This window comes from Pseudorasbora parva, chromosome 17 (genome assembly GCF_024679245.1).
Source record: "Pseudorasbora parva isolate DD20220531a chromosome 17, ASM2467924v1, whole genome shotgun sequence".
Taxonomy (NCBI): domain Eukaryota; kingdom Metazoa; phylum Chordata; class Actinopteri; order Cypriniformes; family Gobionidae; genus Pseudorasbora; species Pseudorasbora parva.
Window position 1 is genome coordinate 22,548,139 of NC_090188.1, and position 17,255 is coordinate 22,565,393.

The window sequence follows — 17,255 nt, forward strand, 5'->3', positions numbered from 1 at the left end:
GGGATGCCATGGGCTCAAGTGAAACACTTCTACGAGTTCCTTTACTTTGGACTCAGTGACAGGTAACTGTAGATACACAGGTGCAGGGCCGAAGTGGACTGTATAGCTTCACACACTTGCTTTACTATTTTGTATTATTGCATTCTGGCGCCTTTGTTCTGCAATACAATGAAATAACTGAACATCTGTAGGATAAACATGTGATAAGCGCTGTTAGTGGAGTCCACCGCATAGAATCGACTCACGTAAATCAAAAGGAGATGTGGAAAATCTGACGTCAAACAAAGGAGAGAACGGCGCGCACTTCAATTTAAAAAACCGAAATCTCCGGTTTCACCATCTACACGACAACGCTGTAACCGGAGTTTCTAAAAATCTTCACCCTGGCCGGAGTTTTCAAAAAAGTCCGGTTTTAGTAACCGGATACAGCGTTTGCGTGTGGACGAACAGCCAAACCGCGTAGAAAAAGCTGCGGTTTTGAAAATACCCGTGTTCGTGTGGACAGGGCCTTAATGACAGAATTTTTAGGTGAACTAACCTACTCATAATATGCTGCTCTCAATTAAATCCATCAGATAGGCTAAAGCAAAAATTAAAATGTGACTTTATAATAAAAAAACAATGTCCTCAGTGATGTGGAAATCTATTAGGGATTTTAACTAATCAATGAGATTCATAAAATCGTTTTTTAAATCGAGGAAGCATAATCCACTAAAGTCAGTGATCAGAACATCAGTCTAAGCTCAAATTTCTATATAACCACAGAGAGTGCAGGAGACAGTCAAACACAGGCTACAGAAACAAATGTTTGGATGGGATGATGTTGCTTGAGTGATGTCTTCCTCTGGTTATGGTTTGGAAGGTAATGTTATTGTTGAAGTCTCATGTTGGACAGTCCTGAAACATTACCAGATAACTGTCATCTAGTTCTCAGCAAGCCAGGACAATAAACAGTTTCTGCACATCTCTCTCAGACAAGTCTCATTTCATCAGGTAGAGCAACTCTGGATACAACAAATATTAGATCTTTATTAGTACTTTCTTTGATAGCTGTACATGTGGCAATCATTTTCCATTGTAGCCGGTCAAATCCATCGCATATAAATTTTTGTGAGAAATCCACGAGAAACACATGCCAGTTCCTCTTAAATTATAAACTTGATTCTGAGCGTGTCTGACAGAAGATTTGGAGCTACATGAAATTAGAAATATTTAGACATGTTTATGTTTCAAATAAATTGGCCTATAAAAAGGCTGTCATGACAGATAAGCATCCAGCTACGCTGTCATGACCAAAGGACAGTAAACATCAACAAGGAATTCTGAAAAGGCAAATGAAATGTATGGAGTATTCTGTAAACATTAAACTAAACTGCACAGCCATATTTTAAATGTCAACCAATTGTAAATTTCATGGAAATACAACAATTACAATGGTCAGCAGTTACGTCTAAATGCATTCATGGAATTATTAACGACTTTTACACAAAAATGCAATCGCAATACTGATTGTAGCTGTCAGAAAGGAATTTGGTTATGTCTCTCCTGTGGGATATGGCCCTCATGCACATTTACACCAATGGAGGACATCTTTCCTCACCCCTTCACACAGCTGGATAGACAGTGGGTCACTCCTAGCCTGTACTACTGCCATTTACTCACACACACACACACACGCACACACGCACACACACACACGCACACACGCACACACGCACACACGCACACACACACACACACACACACACACACACACACACACACACACACACCCAATACTAGTTCATACTTTCTCAGAGCTGTTATGCAAACAAAAATAATGCAAAAATGTTTCTAGTTCCATCCTTCTTCCTTAGTTTAAAATATTTTATTATGCAGATTGATTTTTTGCCTGACAGAGATGAAGTAACTCTAACAAAACTGACATTTGTGTAATAAGGGGATTTTGAAAGCATCTTAACCCTCCACAAGTGAGAAACACAAAACAGAGGAAAAAGAAAGGGAGAGAAAAAGAAAGAGGGGGAAGGGAGAGAAAGAGAAAGAACTGTTTTTATTAACTCGGATTGCCCTTCCTCAAACTTTCCACTAAACATCAACACTTTACCTCAGTCTCAGCCACAACACTGTCATTACATCATTAAAAAGAAAATGCGTTCACATCTTCAGGCTTCTGGAAGTAATTCTCTCATTTAGAAAAATAACCTGAAGAGTCCAAAAAGATTCAACTGACTTATGGTTCCATGAGCGCTCAGAATGTCATAACTATTATATTTAATCTGAAAAGCAATCCGAATCTTAAATGATAAACCACACCCAAATTCCAGATTTGATTTAGTTTGATCTATAAAATAAAATCAATCCCAAAAGTACAATTATCTCAGTGGAATCTTGAAATATTTTTTAATTAACACAAACACTTTAACACCATCTAGTTCATAATTGTCTTTAAAATGTTCATCTCATTTTTGATAATACAATAAAATCTAGTCATTCAGAGAAGATGACTGTTTATATTTACAACTTCCCATAAGTGCTAAAAAAATTATGCTGATCGAGTGTCATGTCTGCAGCAACTATAGCAACACCACAACATCTTTCATTCTCCATAGCTCATGTATGGCAGCCCACATTTTTAGGCCAATGGAGATCAGTAAGCGATAATCAGAACAATACTTCTGATTTTTTTGGCCTGTACTTATTCAATTTAAGCAACAAATTAAATGCTATTAGTCTAACGATCAAACTAAGATACTTTTATGGATGGCTGCCGCATTTGGCTGTCCACGTGCTGTTACAAAACAATAAACTAAGTGTGCAAAGCTGCAAGCTGGCACGGTTTTAGTGTGCTTTTAAATATTTAAGGGCTACTCTTTTCGCATAATAGATCTTGCAAAATAAATAATTATATTTAGAGAGAAAAAATTGCATACATTAAAATTGTTACCCATGTTTCCCATGACAAAAAAAGAGATTAATATTAAAAGATTATGTAAGTCGCCCAAAGCATCAGTGTATTACAAATGTAACCAAGACTAGTCGCGCGCTGTATTAAACATGCATGGTCAACGCTTTACATAATAAATCTTATTCCAGTCGGCAGGGACCGTTATCTCCATTAACTTATTTCCAAAATACATGAAATGTAGGAGGACATTACCTCATTTCTCTGCAGCTGAAAGAAGTTGTTGAGATAGTTGGAGTTGAGAGAGGAGCTCAGGTCATTGGCAGGAGTTTTGCTGTAGTTCAGGTCCGGGTGGGAAGAGTTGGGCTCGGGTCGGAAGGCATCGAAGGCACTCGTCTGATGCGTGTCTTGTAAAGAAAGGTAAACCCAGTTAAGAAGCTGTGCAGGCTGGTACACTGAGGTACTGGTGTCTATAGTAGACAACAAGCTCATGTTGTCACTGTAAATTTTACTCTTCCACTGTTGCTTTTGGAAAAGGCAAACTTGTTCAGAGTCTACTGTGAATGCGGCGTCCGGTTTTCCACACCCCCAAAAAAATCAGCGCTTCTCTCTCTTCTTCCAGCTCAGACCCTATTCCTTCGCTGGGATCCGTGTCCCAGGTTTATATTTACACAAAAGTCATTGCTCTGACATGTTAGAATAAAAAGTTTTAGTCCGCTGTCCACTGCCCGTTATCTCGCTTTATTTGCACTGTAACAGCAAGGAACTCATTGAATATTCACATGGCGTCTGCGCGCGTCATTGTCTTAAACAGCCAATCAACACAGCGCAGTTTAACATATGAGTTTGTATACAGCGACAACCTGTTGATTACTGGCTACTTGCTAATTTGAACAGAATATTCATGTTTATTTATCACAGAACGTATTCAACTTCTTACAAAAAAATGCTTAATTCGCGGTTTTGTCTAAAATAGTTTGAAACGAGAAGATTTGTAAATATATGCAGGTCTGGCAAAACACTAGGCATATTTCATAAGCATTTAATACGGCCGTTAAATGTTTTATTCTCGGGAAAGAATAACGTTACCACTAAAACGCTTTAGAAAATCCCCCTCCACAAAACAATTTACCAGTTCACATGGAACATAGTGGTATGTGAAACTAAACACCTTAAGGAAGGTTGATGTAAGCAAATGGTTGTGTTTATTTAACAGGGGTGAGATTATTAAGTGATGACACAGACCCCCAAATGTGCCTTAAAAACGCCTGAAAAAAGATCAAACATTAGTTTAACATTTGTTTTAAATTTAATTAAGCAGGCTATATTAAAACACAGAAGTATAATAATAATAATAAAGAAATAATACAGAACATAAAGTTGGATTTTGTTGGACCATCTGGGGTTCTAAAATAATCTGTTAACACTTACAATAAGGTTTAGTTAACATGAACTAATAATGAACTGCACTTATAAAGCATTTATTTATCCTTGTTAATTTTAATTACATTTACTTATACATTATTAAAATGTTGTTAACACTAGTTCATGCATGCAATGTGAACTAACATGAACACACCATAGCTGTATCAACTAACATTAAATACAGTATCAAATGAACCCCTCATTGTTAGTTCATTAACTAATGACACCTTATTATAACGTACCAATAATCTAAAGGATTCTCACACAATAAACTGATTATTTAAAATTTTGATTAACTCACCTGAGGTATCTTGGCCTACAATCGCTAACTGACTGGTGCTCCATCTTGTGGCGTTGTTAAAATACTCGACTTGTCTTTGCACACTTTAGAACACTTCATTTACGCAACAGGTCTAAAATGAACTGGTAACCTTACCTCCCAGACTGTTTCGATAAGATAGCATGCATAGCATTCGTCAAAGATTATGGATGTTTGGTAAATACTTCAATTTTGATCATTCAAAATGTTCAATCGAGTTTAATCCATAAAACTGATAAAATATCAATTAATTCAACATTATACAAGACGACTGTCAAATTTACATTGTGCAATTAAAGATGCATTCATTTAACCCAAATTTACAGAACATATTGAAACAATATTACTTTAAAAAAAACTATATATAACTTGTCAAAAATACAGCCATTATCAATACAGGTAGACATATTGAAACTGCTAACGCATGCACTGGTAGCAAATCACAACTATGTGACTGTGTTCTCTGCAGACAGGTTTACTGCATTCACAACAGTAGCTGCTCACTTTTCTGTCTCTTGCAGATCGACAGTAATAGCATCTCTTTCTTCTTCTGTTCTGCACTTGGATTTCAGAAGTGACAGCTGAAAGTGATGTGGGTACCCCACACCTCCCCATGGCCTCAAGAGTGTTCTTGGATAATCCATGGCTTTCTTCTCTGCGCCTATGAATCTGAGGTTCTACAAGCTCTTTCACCAGCTCCTTTATGAACATCCTCTGGGTGTTACGACCACCTCCCGTGAAGCTAGGCTGCTGAGCATTGAAAATGGAGAAAGAGTTTACAATGGCAATATTCAACATGTTATACCACAGCAGCATGGGCCATCTCTTTGAACGACGTTTGCAGGCATAATTGTTGGCCATTTGCAGAACATTGTTGACTCCTCCTTTGGTGCGATTGTAGTACTGGAAGATCTCTGGCTTGTTTTTAGCACTTGTTTCATTCAGTGCTTTGCTGTTATGCAACGTACTTAGAAGAATCTCTGCCTTTTTTCTTTTTTGTACATAGCTTACCATGGACACATTGCCACAATAACCAAACTCAGAGGTATGTAGTGCGCGTAATTTGGATGGCTTCATGATCGGTGGCACATGTGGATTCTTAATGTTAAGGGTCCCGACCATGGTCAGGTTTTTCTCAAAAAGATTCTCTGCCAGATGGATACTGGTGAAGTAGCTGTCCATTGTAATGTTAAGACCTATCATGAGAAACAAACACATAAAAAAGCAACAGGTTGGTTACATAGGTTTCACATAAACAATGATGTTCTGGCAGTGTTTGAGGGCTGGTATCTAAAAGGCTACTGATTTGATAGCTACACGGGGTGAATTAGTAGCAACTATGTGCTTTTGAGGAAGTCAGTTAATCCAAAGTGTCTCAAAGGGTAAATATAGTACTAGTGGCTTTGGATGAAACCACATGATTAATGGCTACTTCCTGTACCACTTTTTTTCCCTGTTATTGAATCAAATGGCAGAACAAATCTCATTTTACGCAAGTTGTGAATGTGAGATTTGAGTCTTTACTGAATGTGATAAGTAAAAAGACAGTGTCTTGCTACTGAGTTCTCATGCATGCAAAAACAACATACAACACGACCAGATTCATGAATAAATAACCCATAAAATAGAACAGTATTTATTTAAAATTGATTTAATTAAAGCTGCACTATGTAATTTTTTACATCCGTTAGAGGGCGCCTATTCAAAACAAAGGCGTAGTTTGATGATGCCAAGTTTGAGCAGAATCTTGGGACGTGGTAAAGTCAGTGGAAAAGAATCGGAATATGACTTATGTTCGTGGATATGATTATTAATGTTACTGTAGTATGAAGTAGAGCATGACAGAGTGTTGTAGAGCTGAGCAAGGCTGCTGGAGCGATTGTTGAGCAACACACGCCTCGCGAGCAACTGGACTTTTATTATGACGGGATGGGACACAGTCGCAGGCGCTATTTCCGCTTTTCCATTCATGAGGTAACGCAGCTCTGTTTATCATATTAGATACATTTAAGTGTGTTTAAAATGATGTTATGATGTTACTCTGTGCGTTTGCTCAGTGGCTGCTGTGACACTTGTTCACACTGCTAAGAGTAAAGCGCTTCTGCCAAATAAAACTGAGGGTAACGCAGATATGACGCCATTGACAGGCAACTCCCTCAGGTGCTATGCTCATACGTCCCGGCTCCTTAGAAAATAGCAATTTTCTCACAATTTTAAAATAGTTGGAAACATTTGAGATATAGTAAGTACTCAACTGAACAAAATATATATAACACTGGGCTAGTGGTTTTTGGATATTTTACTGCAAAAATATATAATGCATCTTTAATCATTGAAAATAAACATTTACTGAGCTAGACTGCATTTGACTTGCACCGAAAAAACCACATAAAATGAAAACTGTTTGCAATTCACACAAAAAAAACATACCTTTTTGTTGAAGTCCACTGGATAACCTCAGAACTGTATTCTCTGCAAGGTTCTTTTTAGTCTCCTCCCCCGACTTTCTGCCTGTGTAGATGATAGCATCAATGGCGTAGGGGACCTCGGCATCGCACATCCAAAAGATTTTTATGCCATAGTTGGTGTGGAGGCTTGGCAAGTGTTGCAGAAACTTGCATTTTCCCTGGAATGGCACAAGCTGCTCACCCACAGTGACGCAATCCTTGGGGATGAACCTTTTCCTACAGTTGATCAGGAACAGGTCCCACACATTTCGGAAGGCTGCCATGTGGTCTGATGCCTCTCTAAGCACTCTGGTTTTCTTGTTATCAAATTGCAGGCATCCGTGAAGGTCTTGATATCTTCCAACAGACATGGTAGCTCTATAAAGTGGGTTCTGTAACGGATCCAAAAACAGTTCCCGTACTGGGACATCCCCATTTCTCTCCAAACCGATGAGAAGGCTTAGACCAATAAAGGCATTTAGTTCTTCTTTAGTGACCTTTTGCCACACTTTCCCTTTTGCTGAAGCTGTTCTCAGTCCGCCCAAGTTGGTGCATTGCAGGATTTCATCAAGGATGTTTTCACTTATGAAAAGTTCCCAGGCATCTTTAGGCGTCACCAGTAAAGACCCTAGTGCAGGCCCTTGACAGCTCTCCGAGAAGGTCCTAGTGTCACTTTGAGGAGGATATTTGCTCCAATAAGAGTCTGCTTTGCTCCATCGACTCAATTGATCTTCACTCTCCTCATCACAGGATTCCTCAGATGAGAGCTCAAAGTCTGTGAGGACAGTTTTCTGACCCTCTGTCACATCTGGAACACTGCTACATTCTGGGCCATCACTATCAGAGACCTCCGATTCTAAATCAGGGCCAGCAATGGATTCATAGTTTTCTTCTATTGAAGCTGAAACCTCAGAATTTCGGTGCACTATGGATAAAACTGTAAAATATAAACACAAGAAGCACAAACAGTTATATTGGCATCACTACATTTAAAAGCAAATTTAATATATGTATGTGTGGTACTTGTGAATTAAGCTTTTAGTACGAACATAACTTACATTACCTTAAACACACACATACACAGAACTTTCTCTTTCCTCTTATTTAGCATAAACCCAACTGATCCAATACACTATACATATTACTTCATACTAAAACAATGTTTTCAAAACTTGCCATTTTTAATATAAAAAGACATTACTCTTTTGTAGTCAACATCAGTTCTATTGGAACTGGCTGCATATCAGGCCTTACTCAGCAAAACAAAACTGAAATCAGAGGTCAGAATGTGCAGCATTGGCCTCCCTCTGGTGGAGAAATGTTAAAATAATAGCTCAGCCCAACATTAAGATGTCGTTTCAAACCTGTATTACCCTCTTTCTTCTTCGGAACATGACATAAAACATTTTGAAAAAGGATCTGCTTGTCTGTATGTTTTTCTTTATACACTGAAAGCCTGATGGGTCCAAAACTGACTTCCATTGTATGGACAAAATGTATTTTATATTTCACAGAAGTCATCAAACAGGTTTAAATTAAACTGTTGTAAATGACAACAATTTAATAAAGGTATACTCTACTGCTCAAAAGTTTGGGGTAAATAAGATTTTTTTTGTTTTTGTTGTTAAATGAATACTTTTATTCAGCAAGCACACATTAAATTGATGATCAAAAGTGACAGTAAAGACAATTATAATGTTACAAAAGCTTTCACGTTTTAAATTAATACTTTTCATCTGAACTTTCTATTCATCAAATAATTCTGAAAACAAAGCATCACCCATAAATATTAAGCAGAACAAGTGTTTTTAACATTGATAGTAATTAGAATGATTTCTGAAGGGTCATGTGACACAAAAGTTACGATGCTGAAAATTCAGCTTTGCCGTCACAGAAATAAATTACATCTTAAAATGAGGGGGGGGGGGGATGTATGTATTAATATAAATCACAAAATTACAGTTTGATCAAAGAAGAAGCTTCTTTCAACAACAACACAAAAAAAAAAAAATCACTGGCCCAAACTTTTGAGTGTACATACATATATACAAATACAGAACATGGGTCGTCATAATAGCGAAATTACATTTATTTCCAAACCATTACCATTCTATCAATACTCAAGAAAGGTTTGTTTTCACAGTGTTGTTACATGAGACAATTTAGGAGTTAAATCTATACTGATTTGTGATATCTCTATGCCACATTTGATTCTTTTGAATTAGCTGAAACATTTCTTTAAACACAAATTGTCAGAAAGAGAAATGAGATGTCTGTCTTTAAATGGAAACTTGCTTAAAAAAAAAAAATTACAAGCAAGAGTAAGAGCTATTATAAATCCTTGGACAAGCCGCATGCATTCTTTAAGAGTGAAACAAACTCAATGATTCCATTAAAAAAAAAACATAAAAAAAAAAAAAAAACATACAAAAATCCTGCTCAAATAAAAAAAAAACGCACATTTTACGCTTTACATATTGAAATGATCTTCCTTTAAGGAAGGAATGAAAATTTAGACCTTTAGTTATTAACAAATATGGCGATACACATTATGGACCCTATTCAAGATGGTCTTTCATATGCAACCTGTAACTGTACCCATATTTGTATGCTTTACCACACACAGAGCACTGGAAGGGTTTCTCCTTTGAGTGGGTCCGTTTATGTTTGTTAAGTATGTAAATTCGTTTAAAACCTTTCCCACACTCAGAGCACATAAAAGGTCTCTCTCCAGTGTGATCTCTCTGGTGCACCCTTAAGTCATAGATGTCAAAAAACCTCTTCTCACACTGGTCACACGGAAAAGGCCTGTCACCGGCATGTCTACGCAAGTGTATTTTCAAATAAGAGGGCTTGGCAAACTTCATATCGCACTGATCACAAGCGTACAGCTTCTGTCGCCTGTGAATTTTCATGTGATCCGTGAGAAGATCTGACCGCTGGAATTCTTTCCCACATGTTTCACATAAAAATTGCTGTTCTTTGTGCGGTTTATTGGATGTTCTGGCTTTACCTGATTTCTCTGGATGTTGTGTGGCATTTCCCTGCATTATTAAACATTTGATTCCTTCGCTTGACATATCAGAATTCATTTTAGATGATATAATTTGTTCTGTCATCTTACTCTGCTTTGTCGGACATCTTATTGTATGGCTTGATGCATTAGTTGCTTTTCTTTTTCCCGTCACTCTCTGCTTGTCTGTATGTTTTTTCCTTTTGCTTGATGAACCAGTTTTTCTGTTCGGTTGATCAGGAGAAGTGTGTGAGTTTGTTGCGATTTCAAGCTCTTCTTCCATCTCAACTGGAGGCATTAGGCCATCTGGCAAGATTTGCACACCAAGGTCAAAAATCTCCTCCTTAACATGCCCAGGAGAACAAGGAAACGTTTCTAAATCATTTCCATCATTTGATAAAGAGTCATCTTGATCAGGTTCCACTTTAACTTGTATTTCTGATTGAATGAAGTCTGTTTGCTGTTCATTTTCACTTTTTAAACATCCACTCATTAAGTGCTGTGAGACTGCTTTTGCAGATGGCAAACCTTGCTCCATTTTTAAAAAAGCCTTTGACTTTTGATGCACAGAATAAAAGCTCTCATTCAGCTGTAGTTGTTGAGACTGGACATCAATCCTTCCAATGGCTGAACCGAAACTATAACAAAAAAGGCAGATATTAGTACTCTGTCCAACGATGTATTTGCCGTTTTTTTATATATAGTTACTTGTTGATAAGAATGACAATGCAATCTTAACATCACCATGGAAATTTCTAAACTAAAATAACCAGAAAATGCACTTAGTAACAGTTAAATGCACTAAACATTTGGTAACACCACCGCAATAAAACAGACCGTGTTTTGTTTTGCTTAGTTCTGTTTTGTTTAGGTAACAAATTAAAAGATATGCTGCACGCGTAACAGTCCACTTACCAGTTATTGGCCGTTCAGTAAAGTTACTTTTATTGTTGGCTTGCTGAAAGATAAGCCACTCCATCGCTGGACCTTCTTCCTCGGTGGGTTTTACGAGTTGAGAAGCAAGCAATATTTGTGCATACGCCACCTACAGCGCAGGAATGAGAACATCAATTCTATGTAAATAAGAATGGATTCATATATCCTGCGCCTATATCACGACCCGTTTTAAATACTTTTTGTTTTACCGGCTCCTGGTATAAAATTGAACTTTCAACAAAAAATTGTGGGTATTGCGAATTCAGCACATTCAAAAGCCTGTCGTTTAATCTTGTTTTCAACCATCATGTACAAATGGCAAAATAACGAGTTCCACAGCCACTGCTAATATTGATTTGCTTTCATGCTAAATATCTAAATACATGGTAATACTTGTAATGTCCATATATTTTAACTGAATAGCATGCCTACTCATTAAGAAGTTACAAGTTACAAATGGCATGATGAAATTCAATTCAAGAATTCACATAATCAAACATTTTCTGAGATCATTGTTTTGAAAAATATAAACCCTTAAATAATCCAGATATTTGAACAATTCAAATGTTCTTACATTAGTATACAATTTCAATGGGGAATTTAACCAGAAAAGCTGTTTGTTTTCAACCTTGTTTTTTTTTCAAAATATAAAACACAAAACACACATTTCATGAAGCATTAGAACACTTGTTTAATATAAAAACATTTCAGATCACATTAAAAAAATTACATTGTGCAAAGTGCAGGCATTCACTAAGAAATTATTTATAATTTTGACACACAAATCGTCATTTGTTGAAGGAGTTGACAGAAACTTGTTTGAACGTGTCATGCAGTACATTCTTGATGTTAGTGATTACTTCTCCTCTTATAAGGCACACATTAATGAAAATTACTTGTGTTAACCTTTCCAGCTATTCAGAACAGTTTTCACAGTTTAGATGAGAATGACCCAGTGGCAGGAGTGTAGTGAGATATAAGACGCTCCGCTTCTCTCCAGCCACTTAGAAGCGCTCCATGCACTGTAGAGAAGAAAGACCTGTGTGTGGCTTCACCTGCAAATAACACCTGCAAAGGCTGCAAAAGAAACAACAACAGTGTCATTCATTTGATAAGACATTATCAATTAAGTTGTTTAAAGCAAGTTTAAGAGTAAAGGGGAAAAATGCTTACAGCATCTAACTCAGAAGAATACAGTATAGCTGCTTGATTAAACATTGACAAACCTTAGAATTTGATCCTTTCAGTGGCAAGGGTTCAGCAAGGTTATCTATGTCATATCCTGAGCAACCTTTGGCCACATAGGTGTAAGATCCACAGGAATATGGCTCATGGAACCACTGAGATCTTAAAAGCTTCCTCGGTGTAATAGTTGGATTTCCTGAAAAGTGTTATAAAAGACTTGACAAGCTATTGGCACATTTTTTTTGTATTTAAATGTCACAAATGTATCTGTATATTTACAAGTATTTTGTATGTGGTCTCAGACTTTTGGTCCCTATCAAAAGATGTCTTACCCAGCTGTAAAATGTAGTTTACCTGTAAATAAGCGAAGGATCTGTGTGACACTGTGTAGCACTTCAAATTCAGACAGAGTTTCCATGTACTCAGATTCCCGCCCTGCAATCCATCCACAGAGCACGTGTCCATATCTGCACAACATCAGAGAATCATATTCATAATAGTTTAAATGGCAGTGTTATAGCAAATTCTAAGTCAAGTAAGCTTAATTTATATAGCGCTTTTTAACAATACAGATCGTTTCAAAGCAGCTTTACAGTGATAACAGGAAAATAATTTCACAAAGTTTGTTTCAGCAGCTCTAGAAGACAGTAAATTAATATTGACACCATTGTCCATCTTAAGTAAGTTCAGTGTTACGTAATTTTGGTTGTAAAAATCATTAGTTATTAATTTAGTTTATTTATCTATACAGCAGGTCCAGCTCAGTTCAGCTCTCACACAATGATGTCAATGCAGTCAGATCAATCATATAGTTTTACCTCTCTGTGGGCTTCAGCACAGTGAACCCAATCAACTTTCTAATCCAGGACATCTTTACATCTGAAACAACATCAGCAAGATGGGTCTCGTCCTCCCATACGAAATAGATCAACTCACAGTCTTCATCCCAGAACGGCTGCTCAAACTCAAGAAAGATCTTGTTGTTGGTCCCAAAGCCCATTCTCTGAATGGAGTGCATTTTATTCAGTGGAAGAGAAGGGCTCAGAAAAGTGTTCTGGTGCTTCTTCAGGTAACCTGTTATGGAACAACACATTAGATGAGTTATAGGCCTTGCAGAAAGTTATAAAACAGCATCATGAAAATTATGCATTTTCATTCATATAATAAAAATGTAAAAAAAAAAAAAAAAAAAAATTTTTTTTAAAGAAAAATAAATTACATTTAGTCCTGGTTTGCTTTCTTTACACTGTCATTTAATACCGAACCTAAAGATACCTAAAAAGACAACAGCAAAAAAAGAAAGAAAAAAAGACCTTGTCTAACATCCAAACCAGTGCTCAGCTCATCCAAATCTGTTCTGGGCTAAATGTGCACGCTTTACGTGAATAATGGAGCTGACAACTTGTGTATAGCTTATAAAATGTGTAAAGGAGTCAAAACAGTGGCAGGAATCACTCTGTTACACACACAAAACAAAAATCTGCTGCAAGGAGACGCAATTCTGATGGCTGTACCAAACCGTGATGGTCAACAGCACGACTATGACAGAAAAAAAAGGTATACAATGTCCCGTCTTTGGTCCGTGTTGTGTTTATATTTTATTTGAACTGCACCAGAGTTTGTTTGGAAGCGGCCCGAGACCCTTTGCAGTGGTCTTGGTTTGCTTGTGTGGTGCGCACCAGGGTTTGGATGGCAGTGTCTGCACTTATTCAAATGAACCACACTATTAGCAATTGCACCAGGGTTCGTTAATTGAACCAAACATGCCAAGTCAACAAGTCATGATGAATGTACTATACATACCCAGTGGGACAGTGACAATAACATGGTCTGCTGCAAATGTCTCTCCATTAACACATTCGATTATAACGGGTAATATTCCTTTAGAGCTTGGTCCATTCTTGGTGTAGTTCCAGTGAATGCACTTCACTGGCTTGTTGTACAAGACTATGTCATTGGGAAGTTCCTTCATCATGTGATCAATTAAACCTTCATAACCACTAGTGGGGAAAAGAGTGCATGGACACATTTAGAAACTTTTACCAGATTTAAGAAAGCATTGTTGGAATTGGATAATGGAGACGTTTGATTAAAAAATATACAAAGACTCTGGGAAAATCACTCACCCTGGGAAAGTGCAGTCCAGTCCTGGAAGAGTCTTATACATGCCAAAGGCTCCCAAGCCAACATCATCCATTGTGTGTGTTCCGCTGACACAGCACTCCAGCTTGAGCAGAGTGCTTATCATTGCCATTCTTATCGCAATGTTACCCTGGTCCTCCTTCCACTCCACCGGGGCCAGCCGTTCAGCTTCTGCCTTGACAAACTCCCCAACACTTGGCAGAGGTTCTCCACCACTGTCATGGAACTGCTGGCTCCTTTCCAGTAAGTTCATGAAAAATTCCACCGCTGGCCCCATTGTCTCAGGCCCCAGTTTCCGACCTGAACTGGTAAACCAGTTGGGAACAAACAATGGATGACCACCAATGTCAATGGCCTGGTTTTCTTCAGACATTGATTCTTTGTCAAGGAGCTGGTAGTCGCATGCCAAACGAAACACTGGGTTTTCCTTTGATGGGCCATGGATCCAGTTGGCACCAATCTCTACAATGTTATCACCTTAAACAAAAAATAAATAAATGTGATAAAAAATAAATATGAAATGCATCTATGGAGATATTTTCTCAAACTTATTCAAGTCTTGGCAACAACAAAAAAATCTACTGAACATTGAAACTGTGCAGAAAAAGTTGTCACAATGAAACATGGCCGTCTTTTCAGCAAAAAAAAAAAAAAAAAAAAAAATTATATGTATATTATATATATATATATATATATATATATATATATATATATATATATATATATATATGCATTTGTTCTCAGAACACGAATCAACCTTTCAGTTAAATGTACTTGTAGTTGACCCTTGCCTTTATGTATCCAGTTTATGTTTTAATATTGGGTTTACTTATTAACCCAACGGTTATATAAAAAAACTAGACTAAGTCAACATATAAATACATTTAGAATAACTGTTTTAAGTGTACACCGTCAAGCTCCGCCCACGAATCCAGTGGCTGCATATTAGTTGCAAAATACCTAATTGCAGAATACTAAAGACTAAATATCAATGTAATTATAGCCTACATCATTATTATTAGGTTCTACGTTTAATAAATAAAATATGCTAAGCCAGGTTCCTGTACCTGTGCCAATCAATTTTCGTGTATAAGCGAGTCATCCTGTAGGAGGACAAATTAACAAATAAAACCTAATTTACAAAATGTCCTCAAACAGAGATTGCAGACAGATAACGCCATATTTAAAACCATAATTACTGTAACATACATACCTAGTCTTCCCGTTCGTATTCTCCCACCACTTCTTGCAGTCGCTTCTATGATGCGAACATTACGAAAACCGTGTTTTAGTAATTTCTGAGCAGCACCAATTCCTGAGATGCCGCATCCAATTATAAATATTTGAGAATCACGAGCTGAATGTAGTGCCATTGAATCAGTTTGATAACGAAACCTTCATGTAGGACTGGCACCATAGACTGGCACTGAACTAACTTGTCTTCCGCCCGAAGCCCCTCCCCCACTCGGTTGAACTACTTGACCCACGAAGACCTCAGACGCGTGTCTCAGAATTATTCCGTGGAATTTTGGTTACTCTCGGATACTTTGTTACAAAAAAACGAGTTAAACAAATCCACTTTAATGGCGACTTTTTGCACCTAACAAAAATGACATCCGCTAAACCGGAAGTGGTTAATTTCCTTTTAACACTTGATACTAAAAATACTATTGGTAAAGTAATAAATTGTTAATTTCATATTTTATTATTTTTATTTTATCTCCATATGTTCCCTTAAAAAGTATTGCCGGTCAATTGTATAATAAGCATATTTATTGTTTTTATTAGTTAATTTCATTTCACTTTCAGAGGATAAATGCTAAAGCTCCTGCTCTTTGACATTGGTGTGTGTACTTTTTGTAACGATAAAAAGAAACACTATGATAACTAAAAATTCGAAATTGTTAGCCTATAGCATAGATTATTATATTAATTAGGATTTTTGGATTTGTATGACTGTATAGCACTTTGAATGTCAATTAAGGTCTTAACTTAAATTTAAATTTTTTATAAAAACAAAATCTTTGGAGAATGTGCTTATGTCCCACTAGAGTACACTCTTATTTATGCCATTAAATCAAGATAACACTTTTATTTTCTGAGCTCTTTTGAGGACACGTTAATGAAACATATTTTACCAGAAGGGGGCAGTAGATCAGGGTTCCTATAGTTTTAAGGTTTCCTCAGATAAAGTACAAAAAGGCAAGACGTTAACCCTCTATGGGACTAATTGTGAAATCACTATAAATTACTTTATATTTTACATATATTTAAGACTAATAAGTTTCCCAAATAATTTTCTACATCTGACTTTTGACCTTTTTTAGGGTGCCGTAATTTATAACTGACTTCTATTAGGGTAAATCATTTTTGACAAATTGTCTTCAAATTGTCTTCAAATTGACTTGACAAACATTCACATGCATTTTCACTCTGTAAATAATGAGTGTAAAGGTCTTAGGGTGGGTTGCACCAATAAGGATTAAGTTTAAATCTATATTAAATCAAGGATCAGTTGCACCAAACTTTAAACTTGGTTTAAAAATAAATAGGTTTACATTTAAACCATACATTTGATCTTGGTTTAATTTTGTATTATTTAAAATAGATAACATTTAATGCTGTTGTTCCATAATTTTAATCTCAGATTTAAATCTCAATTAGGAATTATCTTTAAATTTACAGGTGATGAGGTTTAAATAAAGTAAAATGAACCTACAATTAAAATATGTGGCTGACTGAACAAAGACAGAAACAGTGGTTGTGTTGTCAGGTCTCAGAGGTGTTTATTACAAATATTAATGAAAATGAAAGTGCACTGAGCCGTCAGTGTGAGGGTCGTGACAGGTGTAAATTGGAGGGGTGGTACTTCGTGGCGCAGACAGA

At 36.7% G+C, this 17,255-nt stretch overlaps 3 protein-coding genes across 3 annotated transcripts in view; all 3 read right to left on the minus strand.

Moving 5' to 3' along the window:
* Positions 1-3,663, minus strand: part of zcchc24 (zinc finger, CCHC domain containing 24) — a 44,506-nt gene extending 40,843 nt beyond the window's left edge. Inside the window, exon 1 of the mRNA XM_067422561.1 lies at positions 3,158-3,663. Coding sequence (XP_067278662.1) covers positions 3,158-3,394 — 237 coding nt within the window. The 5' untranslated portion in view covers positions 3,395-3,663. The remainder of the gene's footprint in view (positions 1-3,157) is intronic.
* A 1,186-nt stretch (positions 3,664-4,849) lies between these two features.
* wu:fj13e08 (piggyBac transposable element-derived protein 4) lies at positions 4,850-11,154 on the minus strand. Its single transcript, XM_067421904.1, has 4 exons — positions 11,022-11,154; positions 10,218-10,744; positions 7,077-8,030; positions 4,850-5,842 (listed from the first exon to the last, which is right to left on the minus strand). The coding sequence occupies exons 2-4, from the start codon at positions 10,642-10,644 to the stop codon at positions 5,064-5,066; spliced, it is 2,160 nt and encodes a 719-aa protein (XP_067278005.1). The 5' UTR covers positions 10,645-10,744; positions 11,022-11,154; the 3' UTR covers positions 4,850-5,063.
* Positions 11,155-11,695: 541 nt separating this feature from the next.
* On the minus strand, positions 11,696-15,929 carry paox (polyamine oxidase). The gene is made up of 7 exons (XM_067421050.1): positions 15,583-15,929; positions 14,354-14,846; positions 14,031-14,227; positions 13,046-13,301; positions 12,582-12,694; positions 12,269-12,423; positions 11,696-12,119 (listed from the first exon to the last, which is right to left on the minus strand). Exons 1-7 carry the CDS (start codon positions 15,740-15,742, stop codon positions 11,973-11,975), a joined length of 1,521 nt encoding a protein of 506 aa, XP_067277151.1. The 5' UTR covers positions 15,743-15,929; the 3' UTR covers positions 11,696-11,972.
* Between the last annotated feature and the right edge of the window lie 1,326 nt (positions 15,930-17,255).

Excerpts from the sequence above, each read along its gene's own strand:
- wu:fj13e08 (XM_067421904.1), bottom strand. The coding sequence starts at position 10,644 with ATGGAGCAAGGTTTGCCATCTGCAAAAGCAGTCTCACAGCACTTAATG. Across the intron at positions 8,031-10,217 it reads AAGATGTCCGACAAAGCAGA|TTTTATCCATAGTGCACCGA; the intron begins GTAAGATGACAG and ends TATATTTTACAG. Across the intron at positions 5,843-7,076 it reads CAGTGGACTTCAACAAAAAG|GTCTTAACATTACAATGGAC; the intron begins GTATGTTTTTTT and ends TTCTCATGATAG.
- paox (XM_067421050.1), bottom strand. The coding sequence starts at position 15,742 with ATGGCACTACATTCAGCTCGTGATTCTCAAATATTTATAATTGGATGC. Across the intron at positions 14,228-14,353 it reads CTGGACTGCACTTTCCCAGG|TGGTTATGAAGGTTTAATTG; the intron begins GTGAGTGATTTT and ends TTTCCCCACTAG. Across the intron at positions 12,695-13,045 it reads GTGCTGAAGCCCACAGAGAG|ATATGGACACGTGCTCTGTG; the intron begins GTAAAACTATAT and ends GATGTTGTGCAG.